This window comes from Acipenser ruthenus, chromosome 10 (genome assembly GCF_902713425.1).
Source record: "Acipenser ruthenus chromosome 10, fAciRut3.2 maternal haplotype, whole genome shotgun sequence".
In the NCBI taxonomy this organism is placed as follows: Eukaryota; Metazoa; Chordata; class Actinopteri; order Acipenseriformes; family Acipenseridae; genus Acipenser; species Acipenser ruthenus.
The window spans coordinates 37061845-37083444 of NC_081198.1; the positions used below are offsets into that span (position 1 = coordinate 37061845).

Genomic DNA, 21600 nt, shown 5'->3' on the forward strand with positions numbered 1-21600 from the left:
TAAAACCTTAGGGTCCTTCTAGTAGCTGACAGGGGAATTAATAATTAAAACTGTTCTATTGTTAATGTATTTGGTCTGCGGTAATTATATGTTAATTCACATTGTTTAACGAGGGTGTCATTGCTTTTGTTAAATGTTGCCACATGCACTTTTATTATTGTACTTACTAGAACTGAAGTCATTGTATTTTATCTTGCTCTTAATTGTATTAATACTCGTACTGTGATTCTTGACATTTATTTTTTGTTTACGACTGTAAGTCGCCCTGGATAAGGGCGTCTGTTAATAAATAAATAAATAAATAAATAATATGTACTTTTTGTTATACATGTATTTTGTGTTGATTACAATTTTACAACACGTGACTGCCATATAGCTAAGAAAGTGAAAGATATATGACAAGGTTTACCGCAAATAAATAATTAAGGAGTGTGGACAACAAGCAGTTGACTTTAAAACTACAATAAAGTTCAGCGGCTTAATTGCGCATAGGGCTGTCAGGAGGAGCAAGCTGTAACTGTTCCCACTCTTGAGCTCTCTTTGCTGAACCAAACGGCATAAGATACTGGTCTGGAGGCTACTTGCACTCTCTCGTTGTTTTCCGAGGTAAGTGGAAATTTAAGTTTGGTAAAGTTTTACAGAAAAAACTTTGTGTGGTACAGACGTGTCAAACAGACACGTAGGTTATTGTAACTACTTGTGTATTCTACAGACGTTTGAACGTTTATTTTGCATGAACACAATGAAAGATGAAAACTGTCGGTGCTGATGGAATGTCCGTTCGTACGCGGCGTGCCTTTCGGGAATTTGTTTTTTTTATTTTAAGGATCACTACAAAGATACATGTGAGTATGCAGCAGGATTTTCAACGTTTTATTTGTTTAAGTGAACATTGAGGCTATATATATATATATATATATATATATATATATATATATATATATATATATATATACAGTAAATGTAAGAGCGGGTTTGACTAAAAGCAGTTAACGTTATAGTAAAACATATTTGCTTATACAAGTAAAGTCCAGTATAAGACGTAGTAAGTACGATGAATGGATGAGCATGATTTCAATAAGAGCAATTACAAAAAATGTGAATACGGACACCTATAAGAGTAAAGTCAAATATAAGATAAGGAAGTAGTTATAATTAAGAGCAGTAGTAGAATACGGTGTACATGTTTTGTATTCCTTAATCGTTCACCTTTATAGGAGTATTCAACAAAATACAGTGCACTGCACTTCATAAAAGCTGTACATGATATGTATGAGTTATTACAAAAAATATATTTATGTATTAAAAAACGTGGGACTAACATCTCAGTAATGATTAGACCTACCTTTTATATGAATTCCATTTAAAATATGTTATTTCATATGTGCTGTGTTTTTTTTTTTTAATTTCTAATACTTATTCCAGTTTAACTTCAAGGAAAAGCTTATTTTACAGTGTGTGTCACATGCTATATTGTGTACATCCTTTTCATACAAGGACAAAATTGTTGGATTGATTATTTTCACACAGCTAGAACACTGAGCTAAATGCCAAGCAAAAAAAATGCTAACAATTAGATTGTAACTACTGTACACTTCAATATAAATGCCTCTTTAGGGGGGTTGGAGGCACAGGAGACAAACACTCCTCTCAGGTCTTTCACCTCTGGAGCCTGGGTTCCAGTCTGGCTCAGGTCACATGTGGACCCCAGTCCTTAGACAAAACCACCACACAATCTGCCAAACTGACAATCTCTGCTTGAGAAAGGTCCAGTGATTCAAGGGCAGAAGTTATTCACGTCAGGATCGAGGTCCGCTGAGAGCTAAGAATGGAAGCTGGCATTGATAGCAGTCAATGCCATATCCCTTTGAAATTCACGTGAGTAATGAATGGGACTGTTACATATACAGGTGTAATTAAGACAGGAACACAAACAGCGTTAAAAGGTTAATGTGCCTTTTTCTCGGTATAGGTGCCATCCAAATAGATTTGCTGTGCTTGGAACCGGGATGGTGAAATCCTGACCCCTTTAGTAGGAAACAACAGGTCAAAATATTGGATCAATCAGTTAGTGCTGCACACACCCAACAGTTTTTGGCATCAAATGTGCTACAGCAAGGCTAAAACATTTCATTCCAAAAGAGTTATCTCGGTAGAATGCACCACTCAAAAACAAACCTTAAACTGTGTCTATGTTCCACATTCCACAGACCAGTTCTAACCCCCCCACCCCCCACCCCCCACCCCCCAATGGAATGATTGGGTAGTAATTGAGCCCACGTGTTTTTGCAACTATGTTTACACAAGCTGCTTTCTATTCATTCATTTTTTTGGTTGTGTCTCCCCACATCCTGTTTTTCAAACCAAAAAAAGCTAAATCATAGGAAGAGTAGTAACAACACTGCAAAGCAAAGCATGTTTAACTTGGTATGAAATTCCAACAGTCTTTAAGCACAGGACATTTGTACACGTACTGCTAGTCTGAGACGTGCATGCAGTAAAGCTGACAGAATAGTGGATGTCACGCAGAAGAACAAAAGGTAGGCAAGCTTTCAGGGCAACTTTTGTGCTGAGATTGCTGGCAAAGTGGCAGCTGAAGAAGCTCATACAGAAGGCTTGTTGTTTTATTTCTAAGCACATGCATTAATAGAAAGCATGATTTGCAGTAGAAGCTGGCTAGAGTTCTCCAAATGACAGGCAAGTTAACCACAGACTAAACATTGAAAATTGGACTATAAACCCAGTCGGTGGAGAAGATTTACCTTTCCAGTACATTTAAGTTGTAAGAGTTACAGTGACCAATTCTCAACCAGCAGTATGCATCTTTCATGAAACTCCAGGATTTTACAATGACTTTGTGGTTTAAGAAAGTAAAAAAACACACTTGTGTACATAAAAGGCACTAAGTTAAAGATAAAGATCAAGTAGATTGAAATGTCATGTTTGCAGTCATCTGTGGTTCTTTCTGTGTTGTTTTTTTACTTTTTAATATTAACTGTTTAGATGTTTTTACCTGAGTTAAGGAACTGCTCTTCAGTTCTAGTATTTATAAGCTTATACTTATAAATACTTCCAGGGGGGTAATCATTAATTCAATTATTTTTTTTTCAAAGGATACTATAAAACAGCCTTAAAAGTTGCACATAAGTCACTTCAATAAAAACGTAGCTGATATATATTGTGGCAGACCCAAGGGTAGGGTGATTGAGGGGATTTAAGGTGATTGTGTCCAGCGAAAAAATGGCCGACCCACTACTCAGAAGCCTTAGCGGAGTGGCAGGGTGTGGTCATTGCACCTGTTAGGAGCACATGGGTGTGATTCACCTATTTAAAAAGAGGCTGACTCTCAGCTTAGGTTGGTGAGTGTGGAGGTGGCGTGGCGTGAGGTAGGAGAGCCTTGTAAAGGTATTGAGAAAACTATTGATATGCCATGTATGACCCTGGACTGTTTCGTCAACACTATTGCCTGTATTGACCCACCTTTGTATGAGAACCTGAACTGTGTACCAGACTTTTGCTTTGTCCCAACGACCCCATGTATTGAACAAGTCTCCAAACAAATGTCTTGTCTCCTAAACCAATTTGTGTACAAGTTTTACTCAGAGGGGTACTACTTAGTCACAGGTGGTGGAGAATGCAGGCAATTTGTTAGACAGACCTAGAAAACTGAGAAGACAATGGAAGCAGTTGTACAGGCACTGTTACAAGTAGTAACAGCTCAACAGGAGGCAACCAGGGCACAGCAGATAGCCCACCAAGATGCTATGCGAATGCATCAAGAGGCTAAGCAAGTGCAACATAGCACAAACCAAATGCTCAGAGAAGAGCAAGGAAAGGCGACTCGGGAGTTAAAAGACAGCATCCAAGAGATGGCAACAAGGCTGGGATCAACACCACCGATCAACCCACAAAAAAACGCAATCCATTATCTGCAGAAGATGACCAAGCAGGATGATGTGGAAGTATACCTGACTACATTTGAGAGAACGGCCGAGAGAAATGGCCTAAAGAACAGTGGGTGGAGCACCTTGCACCTTACCTTGCAGGAGATGCTCATAAAACTTACTTTGATCTGGAGCTGAAAGATACACATGATTGTGATAAACTGAAGGGAGAAATTCTGACACGGCTCGGAGTGACCAGCGTGGTGAGGGCTCATCGGTTCCACCAGTGGATTTATCAAGCAGCACAACCACCCCGAACACAGATGTTTGACCTTATTCATCTGGCGAGGAAATGGCTAAAGCCTGAAACAAGCTCATCGGGGGATATCGTCGAAATGATCGTCTTGGATCACTACCAACTCTGTTTACCCAGAGAGGTGAGGCGTTGGGTCACCTAGAATGAGGCAGTTTCAGCCGACAATCTTGTTGCCCTAGTGGAATGGTTCTACACAGTCGAAGCTGTGGGTCAGGCTCTAGAGAACAAACTTACGTTCCCCAGGTCCTGGCGAACCAGCGGACCAGGTGAGAGTGTTTTTAAAGAGACCGGAGATCAGCAGGGGACAAATAAGAAGGAACGGGACTGTAATAATGAGAAAAAAATTTTCAAGTAGAGCAGATAACAGGGGAGATGTGCATAGAGAAGCAACACCCCAACTGCTTATGTGTTATCATTTGAGAAACCAGGACATATTGCGGTGTACTACCCAAATAAAAAGGAACCGATGCAATGTAATATGGGGATAATGAAAAGGATGATCCTCTATTGAACGCATGCCCAGTGGTAACTGCTATGTCGGTGAAAGAATCACCTGTGAATGTTCATTTATGTGAGGTAAAGGTAGATGGAAGAGAGGTGACTGCTTTGTTAGATTCAGGTAATACTATAACACAGAGAATTTGGTAGCAATCAACAAATTAGACAAATATCACAACATTAGTATTACATGCATACATGGGGACACTCGCAAGTATCCCACTGCCCTGGTACATTTCAAACGCAACCTGGGGCATTAGACTACCAGGTTGGTGTGGTACCCAATATTATTATTTGTTTATTTATCAGACGCTTTTATCCAAAGCGACTTACAGAGACTAGGGTGTGTGAACTATGCATCAGCTGCAGAGTCACAATTACGTCTCACCCGAAAGACGGAGCACAAGGAGGTTAAGTGACTTGCTCAGGGTCACACAATGAGTCAGTGGCTGAGGTGGGATTTGAAACAGGGACCTCCTGGTTACAAGCCATTTTCTTTAACCACTGGACCACACATTTCCTTTATGCAGTAATACTAGGACGATATTGCCTGAATTTTGAGAAATTAAGGGACAAATCAGGGCCAGCTGAGCCACCCACTAAAGTTAGTGAAAGCAAGGCAACAGCTCTTCCACCACCAGAACTAAAAAGAGGTGTGGTTTCAGAGGAAACACGGGTGAAAGAGTTAGTAGGACAGGAAGACACAGAGAATGAAGAGATTGGGGAAAATATAAATGTACATGCCGAGGAGAATGTAACAGTAGAGGATAAGGCAGATGAAACAGAGTTAGAGTTAACCAATTTAGAGGTTTTCCCCACTAATTTTGGAAGTGCGCAAGCACTAGTTATGACGTTGCAACAGGCAAAAGAAAATGTGAAAATGATTAGTGAGGTACCGGTAAATGATAAAGGAATGCCAGGTGGTTATCCCTATATAATGATTAAGAATGATTTACTGTACCGGGTGGATAAGATCGGGGTGGAGGTGGTTGAAGAGTTATTGTTGCCCACTAACTCCCAGAGAACAGTCCTTAATCTAGCCCACGATGATATACTAGGGGGACATTTGGGAATCGAAAAAACAGGGAGAGAATATTCAGGTTTTTTTGGCCAGGGGTGTATGCAGAGGATACCCAGTACTGGAACTCATGTCCCGAGTGTCAACAGACAGCTCCCAAACCGGCTTTTAGAAGCCCATTGGTTCCCCTTCCTATCATTGAAACTCCATTTGAGCACATAGCCATGGGTCTGGTAGGACCACTACCAAAATTCACTAGGCGGCACCAGTATATTTTGGTGATGGTAGATTATGCTACTCGTTACCCAGAAGCAGTTCCTTTGCGCACAATGGCCTTCAAAGGTATTGCGAAAGAACTAATGTTATTGTTTACCAGAGTAGGAATACCAATTTGACGCCTACCCAATACCCAGTGTAGATGCGCTCTTTCAGAAAACAGGGAAGGCCCGGTATATAACCACCTTAGACCTTACCAAGGGATATTGGCAGGTACCCTTGACACAGAGAGCCAAGGAGAAAACTGCCTTTGCCATTTGGGTTACACAGGGCCCTGGCCATGTTTCAGCACTTAATGGACCGGATATTGAGGCCACATAAAGAGTATATAGCTGCATACTTAGATAACATGGTAATTCACAGTCCCAACTGGGAAACACATTTGCCCAGAGTACAGGCGGTACTGGATGCTATAAACACTTTTTTTGCAGCAGTTACTCGACCCATGGCCAACCCAAAATTGACTACAATTCACAAGATGGTTGCTCATAGGGACTGCACTACCCAGAAGCCTTAGCAGGATGGCAGGGTGTGGTCACCGCACCTGTTAGGAGCACATTGGTGTGATTCACCTATTTAAAAAGAGTCTGACTCTCAGCTCAGGTTGGTGAGTGTGGAGTTGGCATGGAGTGAGGTAGGAGACCCGTGTAAATATATTGAGAAAACTATTGATTTGCCGTGTATGACCCTGGACTGTTTCGAGAACACTATTGCCTGTATTGACCCACCTTTGTATGAGAACCTGAACTGTGTACTGGACTTTTGCTTTGTCCCAACGACCCTGTGTATTGAACATAGGGAAATAAACACAGGTACTGTCCTGTTTTACCTCCATTATTGTCTCCAAACAAGTGTCTTGTCTCCTAAACCGATTTGTGGTTTACTCAGACAGGTACTACTTTGTCACTATATATATATATATATATATATATATATATATATATATATATATATATATATATTAGGACTGTCATATGATTTAAAAAAATTAATCGCTATTAATATTGCGATAAAAAATTAATCTTAGTTAATCTCGGTTTTAATCGCATATTAAATTGATACAATTACTACATCTATCTAATTTAAATTGGTTTTATTAATGATCATATTATTATTATCATTAACTGTAAATAAAACTTTTTAAAATGTATTTATTTAACCAGGAAATTTACCCATTGAGACCGTGACCAACATTTACTATGGGCCATAATTTAGAAATGACAAATACAACCAACACAATAAAACGTGCGGTTCAAGCTTGAGCAGAAGCACACAGAGAGCAGAAAACAGAGTAAATAGGATATCTATATTTAAATGTGATTGTGGATTGAAATAATTTAGTTTTTTTAATACATTTATAAATATGTAGCTACAGTAACCACTTCCAGTAAATGAACTGTTAATTGTTTAGAGAACATAAAAAACGTTGTCATCATATCCCAAAACTGCAAACTAACAAGAAAAGAAGAAAAATTGGTAGGCTTTACACACTATGCAAAAAAAAAAGCTGCAACGCAGCCTACTCCAGTGGCGTAACTAAGCTTGGAAATATTGGTGGGCCCCAATTTAGTTTTGACGGGCAATGACCAAAGGTCTGATGTCACAGGAAATAGTTTACATTTCAAAAATTATTTAAATCAATTAAAACTCTGAATACATCAAATATTTCCCCCGTAAATCCATTTAAAATGTTTGAAGTAGACAAAAAATAAATGTACATATATCTGCAGTGAATGCAGTTTAAAAAGCCAAACCAGCGAGAACACAGTAATATCACATTTTAGCAATTATTAAATAAAATGAAAGTTAGTAAATGACTTACCATTGCCTAGTCAGTATACTCCTGTCTCTGCTCCACCTTACAGGATAAGGTGTCAGACTTGCTGTTGAATATTGCAATTAAAGTCATACTCCAGAGAATCACACAGGTCTCTTTCAAAAAAACATATGCAAGATAGCATGTTCTTCAGCGACTTGTAAGAATTGAGGCTCGCAACAGCTGTATTAAACTCTTAAAAGTGTGTGCATATTTGGAAAGATATACAAGTGGCAATAATTTAAAACTTAAATTACTGTTGGATATTTTTCCCCACAGTCAATTTGCACTTTATTTGTTGAATGAAGACTGAAACTTTAGCTTCCTCCATATTAACGTTGTACAAAGTACATGGCAGTTCTGTAGAATTTCTCTATTGCCGAATGTGTCTAATTTTGTTTTGGCAAGCATGCAGACGTGGCTTTCATGAGGCCATATGTGTCATTTTGAAAGCGGCTGTTCAATTTGCAAAATTAACAATCTAAAATATGATTACAGATTGCTCTCAAATCTTCATTAGAGTGCTCCCTGTTACCATTTCCACTGCTGAAGTAGATGTAAATTGGTCCGTTGTCTTTTTAAAAAATTAAATATACTCATTTGTTTTGCCACATTGACTGCCGCACGACTACTAATTAGTCTGCAAGTTTAAAATAAAGTTGGAATATGGAAACATCTGGGACTTTCAAAAGATTTGCGCCAGCTGCCAATCAAACGCAGCTTGCACGTGATTCGTTGTATGAGAGGAAGATCCTACCCAAACATAAGCATTATTATTTGTTTATTTATTATTTGTTTATTTAGCAGACGCCTTTATCCAAGGCGACTTACAGAGACTAGGGTGTGTGAACTATGCATCAGCTGCAGAGTCACTTACAATTACATCTCACTCGAAAGACGGAGCACAAGGAGGTTAAGTGACTTGCTCAGGGTCACACAATGAGTCAGTGGCTGAGGTGGGATTTGAACCGGGAACCTCCTGGTTACAAGCCCTTTTCTTTAACCACTGGACCACATAGCCTCCTCTGTACAGTACTTATTGTTTGTTGTAGTTCCTGATTTTGTTAAGTTGTTTGCTTACATCTAATTATTCATGGCAACGACCCTGTGTATTGAACATAGGGAAATAAACACAGGTACTGTCCTGTTTTACCTCCATTATTGTCTCCAAACAAGTGTCTTGTCTCCTAAACCGATTTGTGTTTTACTCAGACGGGTACTACTTTGTCACTATATATATATATATATATATATATATATATATATATATATATATATATATATATATATATATACAGTACTGTGCAAAAGTTTTAGGCAGGTGTGAAAAAATGCTGTAAAGTAAGAATGCTTTCAAAAATAGACATGTTAATAGATTATATTTATCAATTAACTAAATGCAAAGTGAGTGAACAGAAGAAAAATCTAAATCAAATCCATATTTGGTGTGACCACCCTTTGCCTTCAAAACAGCATCAATTCTTCTAGGTACACTTGCACAAAGTCAGGGATTTTGTAGGCATATAGTCAGGTGTATGATTAAACAATTATACCAAACAGGTGCTAATGATCATCAATTCAATATGTAGGTTGAAACACAATCATTAACTGAAACAGAAACAGCTGTGTAGGAGGAATAAAACTGGGTGAGGAACAGCCAAACTCAGCTAACAAGGTGAGGTTGCTGAAGACAGTTTACTGTCAAAAGTCATACAGCATGGCAAGACTGAGCACAGCAACAAGACACAAGGTAGTTATACTGCATCAGCAAGGTCTCTCCCAGGCAGAAATTTCAAGGCAGACAGGGGTTTCCAGATGTGCTGTCCAAGCTCTTTTGAAGAAGCACAAAGAAACGGGCAACGTTGAGGACCGTAGACGCAGTGGTCGGCCAAGGAAACTTACTGCAGCAGATGAAAGACACATCATGCTTAGTTCCCTTCGCAATCGGAAGATGTCCGGCAGTGCCATCATCTCAGAATTGGCAGAAAACAGTGGGACCCTGGTACACCCATCTACTGTCCGGAGAAGTCTGGTCAGAAGTGGCCTTCGTGGAAGACTTGCGGCCAAAAAGCCATACCTCCGACGTGGAAACAAGGCCAAGCGACTCAACTATGCACGAAAACACAGGAACTGGGGTGCAGAAAAATGGCAGCAGGTGCTCTGGACTGATGAGTCAAAATTTGAAATATTTGGCTGTAGCAGAAGGCAGTTTGTTCGCCGAAGGGCTGGAGAGCGGTACACGAATGAGTGTCTGCAGGCAACAGTGAAGCATGGTGGAGGTTCCTTGCAAGTTTGGGGCTGCATTTCTGCAAATGGAGTTGGGGATTTGGTCAGAATTAATGGTCTCCTGAATGCTGAGAAGTACAGGCAGATACTTATCCATCATGCAATACCATCAGGGAGGCATCTGATTGGCCCCAAATTTATTCTGCAGCATAACAACGACCCCAAACATACAGCGAAAGTCATTAAGAACTATCTTCAGCGTAAAGAAGAACAAGGAGTCCTGGAAGTAATGGTATGGCCCCCACAGAGCCCTGATCTCAACATCATCGAGGCTGTCTGGGATTACATGAAGCAACTGAGGCTGCCTAAATCCACAGAAGAACTGTGGTTAGTTCTCCAAGATGTTTGGGCCAACCTACCTGCCGAGTTCCTTCAAAAACTGTGTGCAAGTGTACCTAGAAGAATTGATGCTGTTTTGAAGGCAAAGGGTGGTCACACCAAATATTGATTTGATGTAGATTTTTCTTCTGTTCACTCACTTTGCATTTTGTTAATTGATAAATATAAACTATTAACATGTCTATTTTTGAAAGCATTCTTACTTTACAGCATTTTTTCACACCTGCCTAAAACTTTTGCACAGTACTGTATATATATATATATATATATATATATATATATATATATATATATATATATATATATTAGGGCTGTCATATGATCACAATAACTACTTTGAAACACAGGGACGGGTTTGGTACGGCATATTATTAATCTTAAAGAGTAGCTTGACACTAGAAAGTATATTACAGTAATCCGTCATGTATCCAACTGCGGTGGGACCAGAGAAAGGGCAGATATGTAAAAAGTCAGATAAATAAATATTGTTTTAAATACTATTATACACAGTTGTAACAAATACTATATTCACAAAATTATTGTTTAGAGATTCAGCTTTTATTAGCTAGCTCCCCTAAATCCCTTGTTTAGAAAGGTACAGGGTATTAATGCTTGTGACAGAGTAGCCGTCTGCCGTGTGGGTGCGTGCATTCGCTGCTGAGTGACAGGCAGGAGAACGAGACAGAAGTTTGGCAAACAGGATTTATTTACATATCAACATACTGAACAGCTCACGTGACACTACCAGCAATGGTAGCGCACGGAGCACATACAACACAGAGTACGAAAACTTTGGTAGGACCTACAGTCTCTGAACTAATCTTCTCTGTTCAATAATAAACTAATGTTGCTGAAGAGCTTGATCATGGCGGATAACCGGTTAGGGAGGATACACAACGGATTACTTTATTCGTTTTAGAGATAAAGGCTGTCTAGAAAACCAGGTGTTTTAGGTTTAATTACGCCTTGTGACACATGAAGCAGAGCAGAGAACAAGTTATATAAGTATCAGGCAAAACTGCAGTTTATTCATCAGTCTGAGTTTGGCAACACAGACTCTGCTGGTCCATCTCTTGCAGGACCTTGCTGAGAAGCTCACCGCTGGTGTTGTATTCAAAGCCTGTAGTTTGGTAAGCATAATCTTGAATTTGTATCTCCCCTATATTGGAGCATAAGGCTATAAGGATAGGATTATTATATTTAGATTAGAGAGGCTGTTATATTGTATGCTTTAGATTAGCTTTGGGTGCTTTTGGACTGATTAAAAGTATGTGTTGTATCCATGTTGCTTTATAGTATTAATGCTGTTAATTTGCGCAGACACTGGAGTGCCTGGATTATCTGTGAGCTAGGATTCGATCTAGATCTGTGATCACTCGATCCATTTAATTGTTAACAAACTGAAGGAGTAAATATATACTCTGATTCGTTAAACTTTGACTAAACTTTGCACATAGAGTCAATTGTTAGTCTGTGTGATTATTCTTGATTGAAGGGTGTCTGGGTATGTTAAAATCTGTAAGCCAGTACACAAAAGATCCACTGTAGGAGTTTAAAACATCTATTTGTCTTTCTGTCAGCCTCCCCTGATTCTATTAGAGAATGAAAGAAGTGCTCGAACGTGGCAGCTTCTACTTCTTACACTACATATTGTTTTTCAAAAACAATAATTGAATTGTTTTGGAAGCAAAAACAAATGGATCCATCATGGTTTACTTTTTAATTTCTCTTTTCATTTTGAAAACCTTTTTTTTTTTTCATTGCCCCAGTGCTTTGCAGTGAATATTTTTTTAAAATCTCCCAAACATTAATTTGCATGTAAAGAACTATATAAAAGTTTTTGTTTTTCGTTTTCAAACAAAATATTTAGATGTTAGGGAGAATGTCAAGACAACAGTGAGTCACAAAGGACATCAGATTATGAAATTGTACGTAACCATGGAATTGTTTAGTAAGCAAATCCTCTACAGACTATAACACTTGTTTGCAGTGATTCATTTTTCCGTATTAAGTCTCTGACTATAAAACAAAGAAGAACTAGGAACACTTCTCTGTGTGGATTCAGCTGTGTTGTGGATTTCTGAAAACAGACTGGGACAGACACAATCAGGTTTGTTTGATTTATAGTATACATGCATAGTGGTAAAGTCTGCTTATTTTTAAATCTTTAATGAATTTCTCACATTCTAGTTGAGTTAAAGATGTTTTGGCTGGTATTAGTTTGGTACTAGTTTGGAGTTGAGAGCTTTATTATTGTTGGTGTTTATAAGGGTTGTTATCTGAGGTAAACTTTTACATTTTACATTTTTCACAATTATTTGCAGTATGCTTTTCAATAATAGCAACAAAAATGTAAGCACGTTTTGTGAGTCCTTAAATTAAATGTGTTTTTTTTTTTCATTTTTCATTGTTTCAAAATACTCTTTGGAGTACAGTGACCTTTATTGACTTATTAATCCAGCAATATCCATGATTCCAGGAGCAGTTAGCAAAGTAGCACGATATCGTCTATACAACACATGCTGTTCAGTGTGAATGAACAGCAAGTGTGAATGTTCACTGAGCAATTCGTATAAAGTAACATATTCACAATATGTTTGATTACTGCAAAGACAGACACTTTGTACAATACTTTACATGTGAACTGGGCAGCAGTGTGGAGTAGTGGTTAGGGCTCTGGACTCTTGTGCAGTAAATTCACAGAACGACTGCAGTGTAACACAGGCAGGCTCAGTTTTACCACTTTAAAAGTAACATGATTGCATACAATAGATAGATAGTTAAATAAGGGCTGCAGAAAATCTGTTTTATAAAATAGCCCCCACTGTCTGAATTTCCTCTGGGCTGACACCATGCTATATTGGCACCTAACATATATCAGATAGAAGTGACTTTGAGCCGCTACCCAGGCTTATTTAATATATTATGGAATACATATCTGGGAGTTACAAACATTTGTTTTGCATACTGCAGGTGTTTTTTTGTTTGTTTGTTTAATGCTTGTATAGGTACCAGGCTGTGCCTGTGTCTCATCTACAGGACTCTGCCTCAATAGGTATTGATGTACTCTACTGCCATCTAGTGGTCAGAGGGAGACATGCATTTCTGCTTCGTATACGTGTCCAATGTCTGAACTTGTGATTCAGTGAAACAACAGGCTTATTGAAAACTTATTTGAACAAGGCGTCTCATTCATTAACATAACTCAAAGTCAGCATTTCCAGAGGCAGAATTAAGTTCTCCTGGCCAGGAGCACAAAATGTCCAGCTTCTGAGTTCATACAGGTTTTTTAATTCCCATTTCACACTTGTATTTGTTTTACCTTCTTTTACAGGATTTGTTGGGAAAAAGAAGACGAAAACATGAATGAACACAGACCAACGGCAGGGTATGAAAACATCCTGGAATTGTCACCTAATTACACCTACAGCGATTACAGTGACTATTATGATACTGAAGTGGCTGAGGATCACCAAAGAGAAACTTTGCACTTAGTCTCAATTGTTGTTTATACCATCTCTTTCGTGTTTGGCCTCATTGGGAATGGACTCGTGATTTGGGTCACGACTTTTAAGATGAAAATGTCAGTCAAAACGGTTTGGTTCCTGAACCTAGCCATTGCAGACTTTGTTTTTGTGCTCTTACTCCCCCTGTCCATTGATTACGTGTTTAAGAACTTCCACTGGAATTTCGGAAGGTCTTTCTGCAAGATCACTTCATTTGTTTCTCTTCTGAACATGTTTGCCAGTGTGGGTTTCCTAACTGTCATCAGCTTGGACCGCTATCTATCACTAGTTCACCTCACCTGGTCCCAGAAGTACAGGTCACCATTAAATGCATTCAAACTGAGCTTGGGAGTGTGGGTCATGGCAGGAGCCCTCGCTTCCCCCAGTCTACATTTTAGAGACACTATCCACGTAGGTGACAGGGTTATATGCTTCAACAATTTCCACGAGAGCAACTATAGCATGGCTCAACTGAGGCACATCATTTTAGTGTGTGTCCGCTTCGCCTGTGGATTTCTTCTTCCCTTCATCACAATGGTGGTGACTTGCATCCTGTTGGCGTTGAAGCTGAGGTACAGAGGTCTGCCTATGCTTTCCAACTTTTCCAAAACCGTCTCTGCCGTGATCATTGCCTTTTTCATCTGCTGGACCCCGTACCACGTGTTCAGTTTGATGGAACTGTTAGTCCACAGCCACGAGAGCCCGATGCTGCACAATATACTCCGAACCGGCTTCCCTCTGGCAACCAGCCTGGCATTCCTCAATAGCTGCCTCAACCCCATTCTCTATGTGCTCATGGGTAAGAAGGTCAAGGATGTTATTGGGAAGTCCTTTTCAGTTGTCATGAAGAATGCCTTAAGAGACAGAAGCCAATCAGGAACTGATACAGAGGCTGTGCCAAACAGCTTCTGCACAGAGACAGAAGGAGAGTGTATCAGGCTTTCTTCAGTATAAAGTGAGCAGTATAGCAAGCATTGAGATGGTGTCGGGAGACATGGCGTGAGTGTGATATCTATCCCAATATTGTTAGTGCGTAATGTACTTTCATGCATTTTATTAATTAGCCAAATTAAAGCTTTACAGTAACTTAGCTGTATTGTAGTTTTATATAACAATGAAACACTAAGAGAAGTATACTGTTTTGATTCGCTTGAAGTAATAATGTTTGATATTATTTTGTCTGCCTATTCACCCCCTCAGAGACAAAAAGATCACAATGACTAAATTAGTTTGCTCGGTTTATTTATATCTATAAAGTATGTATATCAGTTTGTTTCCTATTTTACTGTGGAATTAACCTTGTATTCATCATTGGACTCTGTGCTATTGAATTGACTGAACAGTAATAGGGGATACTTCAAACAGTTCTTCTAACTAAAATAACCAGTATTATATTAAGCTGAAAATTATACATTATGCACTTAATATTCATTTTAATTACTGTATGAAAAAACATTTAGATTTGTAATCCTGAAGTAGTCACTTATATTTAAATATATGCATCACATTCATGCAAGTGTTGAAAGTATTAAGCTTTAAAGTGTTTTATGAAAATAAAACTTCTGCTTTGGTCATGCAGTGTGCTTGATATATCAAATCAAGATAAACAATGGTCCACATACAGTAAGACAGTGGGAATGAGGGCAAATTCCAGCCAACACAGATATCACTATGAAATGAACACTGCTTTTGCCACAATACACTTTGTATAAAGTTCCACCACTGGCAACAGTGCCCACATATTGGTAATTTGCCAATCCCATCTCATTAACTCTGTATCCTCATTCAGCATGTCATTTACTTCAGCAAGGAACACACTATTTCCAAGTTGACATGCATTTAAGAGGCCCTGCATTCATGACACTTACGCTACAACAGCTTCAAGGTAAAAGCAACACTACATGGTTATTTATTGTAACGCCGCCCATTCTTACAGCAACACTAAATATCATATTTGCTGAAACAGTTAATACAATGGAAAACTTGTTCCATGAAATAGAATTTCAGCTTCATGCAAGACATATACCCACAACACAAGTAAGAAAGGTGGTGCCCAGAGTGAAAGAAAGATTCTTCAAACATTTTTTCCCCCAAATTGAAAGTGCTTTATTGTCCCTACAATGTCATTCAGTTTTAGATCTTGTTGAAGGCAGCAACATCCATGGACTGTACAAGGTCTTCGAAAGCAGTGATCAGTTCTTCCAGCTGGTCTACACCCACTTTGTCATCTTCCACCACACACTGGATCTGCAGCTTCTTGATGCCATAGCCAACTGGAACCAGTTTGGCTGTAAACAAAATGAAGTCTGGTTAAAATCTACATTTTTTTTTTTTTTTTTTTTTTTTTTTTAAACAAAGTCTAGTAGGGCTCCAGACAAACTGTGGAGCCTATTTAGTTACCCTACGAATTGAATGGCGAGACACAACATTGGGTTATTGGAGTTTAAAAACTTTAATTATTGACTTTTGCTGCATTTCAGCTCATTACAATTGTTTTTCTTACCTTTTAAGAAAAAAGCTTTTTCTTTATGGCATGCAACACACAAACCTTGTATTTTTAAACTACCTGCCATCACATCCCAACTGTTGTATGAAACTGGGGTTACCGTATTGTGCTTTTGCTAATACTGCACCTCTGGACCTCCAGGCATTTGTATTTAATCAGATTGGGCTTTCACAGCGCATTCATAAATATGGACACTTAACAGGGAGGGGCAGCATGTGTGTTTCTGGCACCCAACAACTCCAAAAAGTTGCTAACAATTTGTCAGTGAAGCCCTGTCCAGTTATCCAATTAACAATACATTAATAAACAAAGAAACAGTTTGGGAAGAGAACACTATTCTGCCTTTGCAAAGTTAGTCATTAAAATTAGGTACATAGTTATGGACTGAACTTTATTTAACCCACACTCCCTGTGTGTCACCAGCCAAGAGTGTAACATTATATTCCAAATGTCTACAGAAACACTTTGCCGTGGCTCAATGTTGGCTGTGACCTTCAGAGTAAAACAGATTGAAAAAAACTCACAGGATCCCCAAAGTAGGCCATCCATCTGTATGGTCCGGACACACGCTTCCAGTTTCGCCATATCGGTCTCATCGTCCCACGGCTTCACGTCAAGCAGGATGGAGGATTTTGCAATAAGAGCTGGTTCTGGAGGAGGGAGACAGAATTTTGGAACAATTACTAAAACTGGGGCGTTGGTCTGTTTACTTTCAACAATATTTACACTACCATGTTTGTAACCAAGCAACTGCTGTTACTTATACCTTCCTGCAAAAGTCTTATAAAAACAGAAGATGAGCCTTAACACTACAACTAAAATATTAGCATCCCTAGTAGCTGCAGTGCACTGCGCTCTAAAATTCGATAAGATGGCATCAGATTAAAAACAGCGTCCATCACAGACTCAGCCGAAAGATGGTGAATTAGATCATCATTTTACCAGTCAAACACCAAATATACTTTGTCAGCAAGTCAAGGCCATTTCTGGGGTACTCAGCTGTACTATACATACTTTTGGATTTCTTTGCTTCATACTGTGCCACACGCTCCTCCTTTAACTTTTTGGCAGCTGCAGACTCCTATGGGAGCACAAAAAAAAAAATTATGCACACGCACACACAGCAGAAAGCACAAAGTTTAAAAACAAAAACAGCTGGCAACTGTCAGATTAGAAAAAATGTCCATCACGGATTCAGCCGAAAGATGGTGATTGAAATCATCATTATGACCAGCTGTTACTGCCTTAGCTTGGTAATAAAGTAATGCATCTGTTGTATAACCAACTTCTGAAGTGCTAGTAGAACAGGTTAAAGGTTACTGGGCTTTGTGTTTAGTTCCCGCTATAGGGCAGTACAGTGGGTGTGCATCACCCCCTAGTGGGTGAGGCTGAATTACAATGCCAGGTTAGCAAAACACCCCACCTCCATTAGCCACAATTAAAATATGTTCACCTCTTCATCATCAGATCCAAAGAGATCAATGTCATCATCGTCATCTTCATCCTTAGACGCCGCAGTGGCGTCTGCTACGTCAGCGGGGCCATACTTGCCCAGAGGTTTCTTCACTCCTGGGAGACTGCAGGACCGAGCAAGAGCAGGTTACAGCGAGGGCAGCCTTTGCTAGACTTCAGTTTCTCATTTACAGACAACTGGTTTGATCAGATTTAAAAGTGGTGCATCATAATCTCAGACGAAAGATGGTGAAAAGAATCATCATTCAACCAGTCGGTATACTACCAAATGCATTTCTGCAGAGCTATGAATCCCCTAGGATGAATCTGTTGGGCAATATGAAGAACTCTCGCTATATAGAGATTTAAACAATTCCATCTTGTACTGCTTAATGGAGATGTTGTACTAGTCACTTAGTTGCAGCTCAAACTCTGGAATGCAAGTGGATTTCTTTGGTACTAGAAAATTCCATGACCTAAAATGCAGTCCTATAAAAGACAGCAGCAAGTACAATGTTTAAATGTACATGCTTTAGCACAGTTTCTTCATTTACCCACAATTTCTTAATTTTTACCTTGCCTTTTCTTTCTGGTATGACTTTATATGGTTGTACCACCGGAGGGCATGGAAGAGCTCTGCAGATGGAGGGCTGGAAAGGGCATCGAACACTGCAACGTCAGCCTGGGATGGAACGTACCTGGACAGAACAAATCCGGATCAGTATAATGAACGATGGAAACATCTATAAAAACAGATATAGGCTCCATGCAAAGCCATCTGCAAATGTAGCATATCATGTAAATGCGCGCCCTATTATATTATTTATATATATATATATATATATATATATATATATATATATATATATATATATATATATATATATATATATATATATATATATATATATATATATATATATATATATATATATAGCTCAAAGAGCCAGCTGCCCAACGTTTCGATATGTTGTACATATCTTTCTCAAGGGAGCCTGTGTTTGAATCCAAACATTGGAGGTATTTATAGGTTTTTGACGGCATGACAACTACTTCTTATTGTTTACATTCAAATTCATGATTTATTCTTACATGATGTAATGGTGTTCTATATATTGTGACATCATTTTTACTTCTATCTTTGAATCTGTATTAATTCTAATTAACACTACTTTATATAAACTTATATTTTTATTATATCATGCAATGCTGGCTCTGAGGATCAATCTAGATTTGGCCTCCCCAGCGCATCAGCATGCACAACTTTTGAATGAATTTTGTTTATTTATTTAAATGTTATATATTTATTGAAGTTAATTAGTTCATTCTTTTCTGTTGAGTCCCGCTGGCATAATCGTGTTCAGTCTATTTATCCATTTACTTTCTTTTATTCTTCTATATGTCGCATTGTCTAATTTGAGCTGTTCTAATACTACAAACTTTACATCATTTATGTCATGTCCCTGACTGGTGAAGTGCTGTACTATTGGTTCATTCATTTTTTTATTTCTAATTAATGAAAGGTGGTTCTGAATTATTTTATATAAAGTAGTTCCAGTCTCTCCTACATATTTGATTTCATCACATTTTTCACAGGCTATTCCATAAACAACATTGCTATTTTTACAGTAGGTATTAGTTTTTAGTGGATATGTGGTGTTCTTATGTTGAATTATATTTTTACGTTTGTCTATGTATTTACAAACTTTACATCTACTAGTGCACATGTTCGTAGAACCTATTTTGTCAATTATTCTTTTATGTTTACTGTGAACTAAAATATCACCTAAATTAGCTTCTCTTTTGAATGCTACAACTGGGGCCTTAAGAAATACTTTTTTTAATTTTTCTGAATTATGTAGAATCCGCAAGTGTTTCCAAACTATCTTAGAAATATTGGGCAAAAGTTTAGAGTAAGTCATTATTAATGGGACTCTTTTGACCTTTTTATCTCTATTTTTATAATCTAGTAGATCATCTCTTTTTAGTTTATCCACTTTTCTTAACTCCGTCTCTATAATTCTTTCTTTGTATCCTCTTTTTTTAAGATTTGTTTTTAATACATTTCTTTGTTTTACATAGTCACTTTCTTTTGAGCATATTCTTCGTATTCTTATTCCTAGACCCTTTGGGATTGCCCTTTTAGTGTGTATCGGATGTGCAGAGGACATGTGTAAATACTGATGCATGTCAGTAGGTTTACAGAAGAGGTCAGTCTCAATTGAACCTTCTTCAAGTTTTACTATGGTATCTAAAAATTATATTTCTTTCCTTGTCCATCGAAGGTCCACCTTAATATTACTGTGTATCTCATTTGCCATTTTATGAAACTGGAAAAGAGATTTTTCTCCATGTGTCCAAACCCCAAAAATATCATCTACAAACCGAATGTATTCTAAAAGGTTCTCTTTTTGATTTTCTAAGTAATTGTTCTTCCCATTTCCCCATGTATGTACTGGCAAAATGCATTCCTAATTTAGATCCTCTCTCTCTCTCTCTCTCTCTCTCTCTCTCTCTCTCTCTCTCTCTCTCTCTCTCTCTCTCTCTCTCTCTCTCTCTCTCTCTCTCTCTCTCTCTCTCTCTCTCTCTCTCTCTCTCTCTCTCTCTCTCTCTCTCTCTCTCTCTCTCTCTCTCTCTCTCTCTCTCTATATATATATATATATATATATATATATATATATATATTAAAATGCTCCCAGTTAACGGATGACCTTAAAGCAATGTAATAAACGTTTCGGTATGATACTGTTCCCAAAAGTTATTTTTTGTGGTTTGGACAAAGAGCAGGAAACAGCACTAGTACTGCATTGGGAATGGACACGTGTCAACTTGAGTGTACCATTTACAGAATAAACTGTTAAATACATTAACACGTTTAACTTGCAAATAACCCGGATGTGTACTAGAACTATTAATGTTAAACGTTAAAAAATACAAGGTTCCACCAATGCATCCTACGAGTCTGTTTCACATATATTACTAGGCCATACCACTATTTCAAACCTAAAATACACACACATAACCCCAAATAAAATACTACTACGTACTAAAACCAATAGGACAATATTGATTCTTAAATGTATTATGAAAAACAAAACAATAAACATATAATATAAGATAACCCCCACACAATGATCAAGTCTCCGTTCTGACTCCACAATCGACCGCATGCGTGCTATGCAAGTTCATCACACAACAGTACATAGCAAAGTAAAACATATTACAAACCCCTCAATGTAGCTTTTATCCGCCAGAAACTCGTTGAGGACCTTCAGACCAGTAGGTGATTTCAAATCTCCGAAGCCCATTTTATGTTATTCTGTTATAGACTTATTTTCTAACAAGACTGCGTTGCCGTATCTCCACTGTTGCCGCCAGACAAGAAAAAAGGAACGAGAACAGCCCAGAAGGTCATTTATATGCGTGACGTAATCTTTCGCTCCACCACCATGCATTACTTATATTAAAATAAATATGTTTTTGGTTGACAAAAAACACGTAAAAACTGTTTAATAACCATTATTTATGTAATACAAAACAATCTCTAATAATATATCCATTATTGTGCCACGATATTCTGATACATACCGTATAATCGAGCAAATAGGCGCATTACTTATAATTGGGGACACTGTTTTGAGAGAAAATGCAGTAAATCCTCTGGTTTCATATGTAAGCCCGTGTTCCTATTAAAGAGATTTTT

General features: G+C 38.2%; 2 protein-coding genes across 5 annotated transcripts; one reads left to right on the plus strand and one right to left on the minus strand.

Annotated features, from left to right (window-relative positions):
* Positions 1–473: 473 nt before the first annotated feature.
* On the plus strand, positions 474–15795 carry LOC117413554 (chemerin-like receptor 2). Of its 4 annotated transcripts, XM_034022761.3 has the most exons (3): positions 476–606; positions 713–845; positions 13768–15795. In XM_034022761.3, coding segments are annotated over exons 2-3 (1128 nt in total). In that variant the 5' UTR covers positions 476–606; positions 713–843; the 3' UTR covers positions 14894–15795. The 4 variants fall into 4 exon arrangements, with proteins under 4 accessions (XP_033878654.1, XP_033878652.1, XP_058888147.1 ...); XM_034022763.3 differs by lacking the exon at positions 713–845 and having other exon boundaries at positions 474–606; XM_059032164.1 differs by lacking the exons at positions 476–606; positions 713–845 and adding an exon at positions 2415–2540.
* A 225-nt stretch (positions 15796–16020) lies between these two features.
* eef1b2 (eukaryotic translation elongation factor 1 beta 2) lies at positions 16021–21302 on the minus strand. Its single transcript, XM_034022775.3, has 6 exons — positions 21126–21302; positions 18473–18595; positions 17899–18022; positions 17460–17526; positions 16970–17095; positions 16021–16227 (listed from the first exon to the last, which is right to left on the minus strand). Exons 1-6 carry the CDS (start codon positions 21203–21205, stop codon positions 16073–16075), a joined length of 675 nt encoding a protein of 224 aa, XP_033878666.1. The 5' UTR covers positions 21206–21302; the 3' UTR covers positions 16021–16072.
* Between the last annotated feature and the right edge of the window lie 298 nt (positions 21303–21600).

What these genes read in the sequence shown, in the direction of transcription:
- eef1b2 (XM_034022775.3), bottom strand. Translation starts at nt 21,205, where the DNA reads ATGGGCTTCGGAGATTTGAAATCACCTACTGGTCTGAAGGTCCTCAAC. An exon ending in GATAAAAGCTACATTGAGGG is followed by an intron (nt 18,596 to 21,125) that starts GTTTGTAATATG and finishes TGTTCTGTCCAG; the next exon opens with GTACGTTCCATCCCAGGCTG. An exon ending in TTGGATCTGATGATGAAGAG is followed by an intron (nt 17,527 to 17,898) that starts GTGAACATATTT and finishes GTGCTCCCATAG; the next exon opens with GAGTCTGCAGCTGCCAAAAA.